At 39.6% G+C, this 8499-nt stretch overlaps 1 protein-coding gene across 1 annotated transcript; it reads right to left on the bottom strand.

Annotated features, from left to right (window-relative positions):
• Window positions 1–2026: 2026 nt before the first annotated feature.
• LOC103148137 (bleomycin hydrolase-like) lies at window positions 2027–6705 on the bottom strand. The gene is made up of 6 exons (XM_016678991.1): window positions 6583–6705; window positions 4493–4690; window positions 4107–4216; window positions 2485–2626; window positions 2285–2373; window positions 2027–2182 (listed from the first exon to the last, which is right to left on the bottom strand). Exons 1-6 carry the CDS (start codon window positions 6590–6592, stop codon window positions 2042–2044), a joined length of 690 nt encoding a protein of 229 aa, XP_016534477.1. The 5' UTR covers window positions 6593–6705; the 3' UTR covers window positions 2027–2041.
• Between the last annotated feature and the right edge of the window lie 1794 nt (window positions 6706–8499).

The following is an 8499-nucleotide window of genomic DNA, read 5'->3' as shown; positions in this document are numbered from 1 at the left end:
TGGGGCATGACCGAAAGAACGAGATCCCGGACACAAGCGGCCGAAATGGGTTTTCTCAACAGGGTGGCTGGGCTCTCCCTTAAAGAAAGGGTGAGAAGCTCGGTCATCCGGGAGGGACTCAGAGTAGAGCTGCTGCTCCTCCACGTCAAGAGGAGCCAGTTGAGGTGGCTTGGGCATCTGGTCAGGATGCCTCCTGGACGCCTCCCTGGTGAGGTGTTCCGGACACGTCCAACCAGGAGAAGGCCCCGAGGAAGACCCAGGACACGCTGGAGGGACTATGTCTCTCGGCTGACCTGGGGACGCCTTGGGATTCCCCCGGAGGAGCTGGAAGAAGTGGCTGGGGAGAGGGAAGTCTGGGCCTCCCTTCTGAAGCTGCTGCCCCTGCGACCCGACCCCGGATAAGCGGCAGAAAATGGATGGATGGATGAAATTAACCACTTCAGCAAAAATCATTTACAGAATCCTTCATACATTAAATAAGCCTCTCGGTAGTGAGTTTTTAACTTTGAACTGTGATTTCAGTGTCTGTAAAACTATTCTGAGTTTCACTAAATGTGGCGCACCAAGGCTCAACACTATTGGACCATCATGCTTTGCACCCCGTCTCTTTCCTGTAAAACGTAAGTACATGTTTTAGTCTTTCAGAAGAAAGACAAAAACTACATAGGATAACACTCTCCAGGTTACATTTCTGCTCTGTGATCACAGTGGTTTTCTAGCAGCAGAATGTGCTTTAGAGCATGAAAAAGATAAAGACGCTTAAATTTAGAAAAGTGTGCATATATTTAATCTAATTAGAAAGAAATATGAAAGAGTAGAGATGCACAGTGTAATAAATTATAATAACCATGGATCGGTTGGATGTAATATTAAGTTTGTGATACTTCAAGTGACATGTATTCAAGCTCTGCACACCAGTAATATATTTGGCCGGTTGAGTCACCTTTCACTGCCCTCGATGCCTGTACTGGATGTAAATTTAGCGAGATGCTGAAGCTCGTCCGGATACTTTCTGGTATTTATAGCTATGACAATAAAAGTGCCAACAACAAGTATTAAAAAATGCATCACAGTCTCTTGGCTTTGAGAGATGCCATCAGCCAGAGTTTTGTCATGTATTTTCAACACACAATCATGATTACCGCACCGGGGTACACACACCACTGTGGGACTTGGATGGCTTTCAGTGGTGTTTGCAGGTAAAGTAATAACACATTTCACTTTACACTGTGCTATCAAACACTAACATGTTCAATAGAGGAGTTTGGTAAGCACTGTGTGAAAGATTCAAAGGGGAAAATGTTCAAGAATGCAAATAAATTGTGACTGAAGTACGGTTATCACTAAGTTGTCCATCTAAGGCAGCCATATTGGATTTTGAAGACTGTCTTTACCCATTAAGTATTCTGATATCTGAAGTAACATTTCTTCGTTTTTCAACTTGAAACTTTTGGGTGGAAAGTGGAAACATTCCACCCAAAAATCAGTTTTCTGATTTGAAAACTGACTTTATGTTCTCTTATAAATAAATAAAATTCAGTTTTTCTTTTTTAATGTGGGCATTTGGAGTTGAACTTTACTTTTTATTTTGAACTGCCTACTATTACATGCCCTCGCAAAGTAACATATCACAAAAAATTACACTGTATTTTAAAGGTAACATATCACCCTTGTAATCTGTAAAAAACAGTCATACATTTCTATTTTTTGCTTCTACTAAAAATCAAGGTGTGAGTACTTGAGAGAAGCTGATCAGACCACGTTTTTCACTCTGTAATCCATTGTTTTCACAGTAAATGTTTCACTGTGGAAATGTTTTAGTGCCTGAACTCTGCGACTCACTGACGTGATCTCTGTAACATCAACTCTTTGCCACAAACTCAAAACCCATCTTTACTATGCATTTCAATTTTGTGTTTGTAAGGCGACCTTGTGCGTCAAGAAACAAATAAAATGTATTATTATTATTAGTGAGACTACATCTAGTCTGTACTTTCCCCTACAGTAAAAATAAACAATCTCTCCAAAGTCAATCAGTACATCAACATGATAGAAGAAAACATGGGTGTGTATTCCCTGCTAGGCTCACCTCTTCTATCATGGAGTCGATAGCTTCAGATAGTTCGACCTTCGTAGCGTCACTGGCCACCATGTTCCTCAGTCTCAAGCAGTATTCCCTCAGCTGAAGCAAAGCGGGAGACAAAAACAGCTCTGTTTTATTACTAACACAAGTCAATGATGGAAATATAATGCGAGTTCAACAGAACACGGAGCTAAATTGTACCTTATGATTGAGGATGTCGTTCATTCTGCGTGAAGCCTCTGAACTGTGTGACTCTGGGAAGCATTTCTTTGGAATGACGCCGTACTTCTCTAAACAAAAACAATGAGAAAACCTCTGAAGTGAAAAGCAGAAACATTGTGCAGATCCAAGAAAATATTAGCTTTAATTTACTATTTAATTTATGCTTCATGAGAACTAACCAATGAGATTGACCAGCATGTCCCACTGCCCGCCATCATTGGTTGGGTTGGAGAGAAGGAACTGGACCAGACGTCCGTCTACTGGCTCCTTTCTCTGTGCCGTCTCCACACACGCATGGAGGAAGTAGTAGCAACGCTCAATCTGCAAACAAACAAACAAACAAACAAACAAAGTTATTATGTTTATTTATTTACCCTAAAAGGGATAGTTCACATTAATAAACCTGATTTTTTCAGTTCATTATGAAGATTGGCCACATTTTTTCTACATTTAGTTGTGCCTTGTAGAAGCAAAGTGTTTACTGTCATTTTAAGCTACCCTGTCATTTTATGCAACCCTGTTGAATCCCAAAGTCTACATACACTGAATAAAAAGACACAGTCAACAATTTCTTCTCACCATCTGCAAACTTCTGCAACTTATGTAGAAAAATAGTTTCAGCATTCACCTTTGATGGCAAGAACTCAGCACCCACTCTGTGTGTGTGGGTGGATGTACTTTATGTTGTTAAACACACATATGCACCACACTTCTCCCATCGCTACGCCTAAAATAAACTGAAGGCTCGTACCACAGCCATCAAAACTCACAGAACATGCCGAGCTGTGTCTGTTAAAGTGTGGGAGTTGATGCTATTGGTCTGCAGGTCAGGCAGAGATGAGCAGAAATAATGAGAACAGCTGCACTTTAGTGTTTTCTGTTGCCTGTAGCAACTGGTCAACGCCTGCCATTTCCCTCCCCACAACAAGGACAGAAACAGTCACACAGAGACTTTTGGAAGGTTTGTGTTTCTGCATTTTCACTTGATGAATAGAGGTAGATTTACTCTGCTGTGACATCTACTGTTTAAAATAAAAAACTGCAGCAACTATTGTATTAGAAGCAGCCCAGATTTTTGCTTAATATAGCCAAAACAGCACTGCAAAGGTCTAATTTAAGTAAGTGAGTTTTTTGTCAGATAATGTGTTTAACTTGAATCAGAACATTTTGTTAAAAAAGAGCATGTGCCTTGTTAATAATACTTTTTTTTTTTACTGGGTAAATTTTCACCTGTTATGCTTTCTGACAGTTGAATCAGGAAAAAGTATAAATGCTAAAAAAAAAAAAGTTTTGGTAAACAAAAGGAGCAGCTGAGAATTTATTGGATAAATAAGGTGACAAAGATATGATTATGTGAAATTATAGGAGATGCTCACTTTGGTAGATTTACTCACAAACAGAAGCAACAAATTATAAAGATCTGCCTTCCTGTTGTTAAATTTACGACTAATATTACTTGCAATGTTATTCCATTTCCCTTCAACGAGTCACAAATTAAAGCTGCATTCCTGACTGGGAAAATGTCCCAACACGTTGGAGAAAGAAAAAAGCCAGGTAAAAATATGCAAAGCTTGAAACTTGCAGTGAGAGGTCACTGTGACATCAGTTTAAAACAAAACACACAAAAGAGGGTTTTAGGAACAATGACAAGGTGACAGAGTGCTGCGTAATAACATTGCATCGATTCAAACAGACCCACAAACAGTATGCTAACAGAAGAAACTGTAGCTACTGTCGTGCTGCAAAACACCAAAACCAGGTATCAATAAGCAGAAAAATGAGATTGTGCAGAGGACGTTACCTTGTCCCAGAAGAAGAGATAAGACTGACTAAACTCAAACTCCTCTAAATTATGCTTCTTCATGAAGGGAAGTCGCAAGACGTTGAGGCACGAGAAGATCCAACATCTCCCTGTTGTCGAGAGACAGCAATAAACCAGTAAGTGAAGGCATGACACCAAGCTGTCACTCAACATATTCCCAAATAAATACAAGAATGGACATACACTGGGTCATTTTAACACATGGATTTCTACTGAAAATCAAATTACACAAAAGTGGTATTGATTTGTCAATTAGGTAATCTCTCAAAGGAAATGATTGGAAAGACCTGGATCTTCATTGACCCAAAGTTACGTACACATTGCTATCTTTAATTTGTTCTCTGTAGGGTTTGCAAGTGTCATACCTGAGTTTTTTTGGTTGGTGATAGGTTTGCCTTCCGTGGGAATAGAGTGCTGAAAGATGTGCACAGTATCCTGGACAGTCTGTCGGTGCAAACAAACCTCCAACGGGTCGATGCAGGTGGAAACATTCTGGGCCAACAGATAACGTGGTTCGGATCGCAGGCGCTTTGTAAAGGTGGTCACCTTTTCTGGACTCAAACCTTTAAGAGAACCCAAGAGGGAGATAAAAGTAAAGAACTGTACTCAAAAAAACAAGTTGCTCAACTTCAATCAGAGTCAGGTGGCTTTTTTTTTTTGTTGTTGTAACCATCATGACTCAACGTCACACTGTAGGTTTAACGCAATACTTCCCATTAGGGATTCGACTGAACAGCACTCACTCACTACGGCATTAAAGTCATTCCTGGAAAACAGATCAATAATTGTAAGCCAACACCTCATCTTCTCTGAATACTTCAACCGTCTGGTGCCGCTCTTTTTTCACCCTCCAAACGGAGTCAACAACAAAGAATTGCCTGTTTGGGATAATAAATGCTGTTAGAAGAACAGCTCTAATGGGGGAATACAGGCCCAGCTGGAGCAAACGCAGACAAAACTCAAGAATGTTTCCATATTGTCGACTAGTACTGGAGGCCTTTAGCTGCAGAGGGCAGACCAGACCAGGCCCTGAACACTTATCTGGCTCCATCTGTAAGAAGAACACACTGGAAGCTCGTCCGGTCCCGCTGATTGGGGGACGAACTGGTACACGCCGCAACACACACGCGCACACACACACACACCCTGACAGAATCAAAGTGGCACCAGTCGGCGGTTTGCAATTCAGTCAAATAAAAGTGGAGAGCAATTAAACATTGAGCAGGACATTGCCTAGTCATGCATGCTGCCGATGGTTCAACGCTTCCCCGTCAGCTGCTGAAAGGCAGAGACTGGCATAATGTCAAACTTCATCAGCTTACATTCACAACCTATCAAAATAAACACAAACCAAAGGCAGAAAATATTTTCAGATGGTGCTTTGCCAGGAGGCCAACATTATATTGGTTCCCTTATGGGGAAATATGCACTGATCCTGATTAAAGCTGACAATGTAGAAAAATAGTAAGGGATGCCAGTGTCAGTTTATAGCAAACATAGCTTAAAGTGACAGCAGTTTTTTTTTTCTCTTCTTCTTCTAATACCAGGTTGAAGCTGAAGCTATGAGATGAAATCTAATAGTCACCGGGTTAGTAGGATGGTAAAGTTGTAGTAGTTAGCCTGTTATTTAACACACGAAGGCATGAATGGCGAGAGCTGACAGCACAGAGGTTTTTCTATGGATTGGGGCCAAGCTCTGGCAGCCAGGGGTGACTTGCAAATTCACACATCAGAGGTTTTACAGCTGGCTTTGCATTGGCTAAGCACTTTACGATGCCCATCGCGGCACAACGACCAAAGGGCAGATCAACAGCTGAAATGAAGCCGGAAAACGGAGATCAAAATGTGTTTAAAAGAAGACACGTTGTTCCATTTCGCAAATCGACAAATAATTCAGTGTAAATTTAGCACTTACTTCTAAATACGCCATCTAAACACTCGGATCCAAGTCAAAAACACAAAACATTAGCCTATAAATACAGAGAGTTGTAAAACCCGAGACAGGGAGCACATCTCAACTATTTCGGAAAGCTACAACATTTAAAAAATCATTCAGCAAACATCAGCTGGCACATTCTCCTCTAAAGGAAATTAATCTGAAGTTTAAAGAGTTTGACAGGTCCATTTTGGACTAGCTGGCTAGGCACGAAGCATTACATTTTCTATAGCTGACAACTTCAAACATGGAATATATTCCTTACTATCTGCTTATAACTGCGGTCTCTATATTTGTCCCATGCGTATTGTTTGTTTCCATAAGCTGCCAACTTTGCAGAGAGAACACGGTAGTCTTGCTAGCTCACCACCCCGGCATGCTGCTAGCGCACTGAATGCTAACATAGCATATTAGCTCGATCACTTGTCAACCCTTAAGATGCTGGAGAGCATTTGTTTAAGCTGGTCGGCGACATAAAACCAACATGGCTGAAAAGGGACACAGCCACGCTCAACCTACCGGCGTCCATGTTTCTGAGGAGCGTGAGAAGCTTAGAGTGTAGTCCCAAAAAAGTCACCGGCTCTTTGTTTATCTCATTCACCGACAGCGAGTCAGTGTGTGCAAGGGGTGCGCTCGTTTCTGTGCTCTGGTTCAATCTTTGACGTGGCGTTTGGGCGGAGTTAAAGAATCAAAATTATATCCACCCAAACTTCCCGGTGTGATATGTCAGCCTTTAGTTTTTCATTTAACACATTGAAAACCTTTCTGTTTTTTTGTTTGTTTGTTTTGTTTTTTTGTCACAGTAATAAAATAGGTTTTAATCTAAATATCCAGCTTCTGCCAGCTTGTTCCGCTGTATCCCATCAGAAAGATTTAGGTTTGTACTCGTGGTTCACATACAAGAGACAGTCTTTTTCGCTTTCTCCCTTGTTTACTGCGTAGTCCTATGGGAGTGAATGAAATGAACATGGGAGTAGCGCTGCCAAAATGTGACACAGTAAAAGCTCTTGAAACGTTTGTGTAACTGTGATACAGAAAATATTTTTAATTTCTATTTCTGACTATCAGTACTTAATATATAGGCATCTGTATATAAGACAATTAGGCAACAATTTATATACAATTAGACTAACAATTACATTTGAACACATCAAAAATCATTGTTTCCCTATCCCCAGCAAAATATACTAATCTTTTCAATATTTTTAAAGTATTAGACCTTTGGCTGAGAAATCCCTTTCTTCACAATTATTATATGTAAAGTAGAACCAAGAGGGGGTCTTTATTTCTAACAGAAACAAACAGATTTTTAAGTCCAATGTGATGCTTACAAAATCCCGCCTTCAAATTGAAACAAAACCTGACACTATTACTTGCTATAGAAAAACAAAATATCTTCTCAAGATCTGCTGTAATACAGTCTCCGACAGAAGATCCTTCCTGCGAAGAGCCATCTGCATCTGCAACAACGTTTTGATGAAAATTGAATGAGTTATATTTCACCTCTGGGATTGATAAAGTACTTTAAAACTGAGCTGAAATGAACTGGATTAAATATAAGGGCATCGTCACAGCCAGCAGAAGGTAGAACTGAAATTTACTGGTTTTCAAAATGACTAAGTACAGAAACACCTAAGAGTAGCTGGGCACAATTGTGGTACAACAGTTTTATAAAAAGTTTCCAAAGGAACACAAATTGTGTTCAGTATGTGTAGACTTAAACTATCTCTGCAAATACGAGTTTGAAAAGTTATGACAGACTTCATATGATATATGCTCAGGAATAGACTAATAATACTCTAAATATAGCACCACAACTACACTTGGAAGGACATGGGTATTATTTTGAATAACCTTTACCTTTTCTCAGTTTCTCCACTTATTCATCTGTGTTGTCTGGGCTTCGTTCACCAATGTTCACTACCAAATCTCTTAATGCCTTCAGAATATCACTGGATTTCCACTGAGATTAAAATGATAGAGATTAGTATTATTTCCCAATTAGGTGATTTCTAAAAGCATTTGGGAGCACTGCATTTTATTTAAGGCAATCAGAGTAGGATGAACTGAATGTGTCATAGTTTCAGAATTAAATCAGTAAAAATGTATGACTAAATTGTTAATTTCTCAGAAAGTCGCTCATAGTTATGTGCTGCTTTATTTTGATCTATTGCTTGACATCCTAACAAATTAAACTGATGTTGAACAAAAATTGAACAATGAATATTTTAGTAAGACAAGATGTTTAAGAAATCCCGGAAACTTCCACCTGTTTTGAATCCCAAAATTAATAATGATCTGCATGGAGTTATTATATGTAAAAGTTCAAGTTGCTTTCATAAATCAACCATCTGTTAATATGTTTTTAAAAAATGTCAAAAAACAAAACAACTCAAATAAGCCACAAGAGCTACTGTAAATTCAAAGCAGAACAAA

The sequence above is a fragment of the Poecilia formosa genome, unplaced genomic scaffold (genome assembly GCF_000485575.1).
Source record: "Poecilia formosa unplaced genomic scaffold, Poecilia_formosa-5.1.2 Scaffold198, whole genome shotgun sequence".
Classification (NCBI taxonomy): Eukaryota; Metazoa; Chordata; class Actinopteri; order Cyprinodontiformes; family Poeciliidae; genus Poecilia; species Poecilia formosa.
The sequence above is the reverse complement of the archived record's forward strand: the minus strand, read 5'-3'. Positions and strand labels throughout refer to the sequence as shown.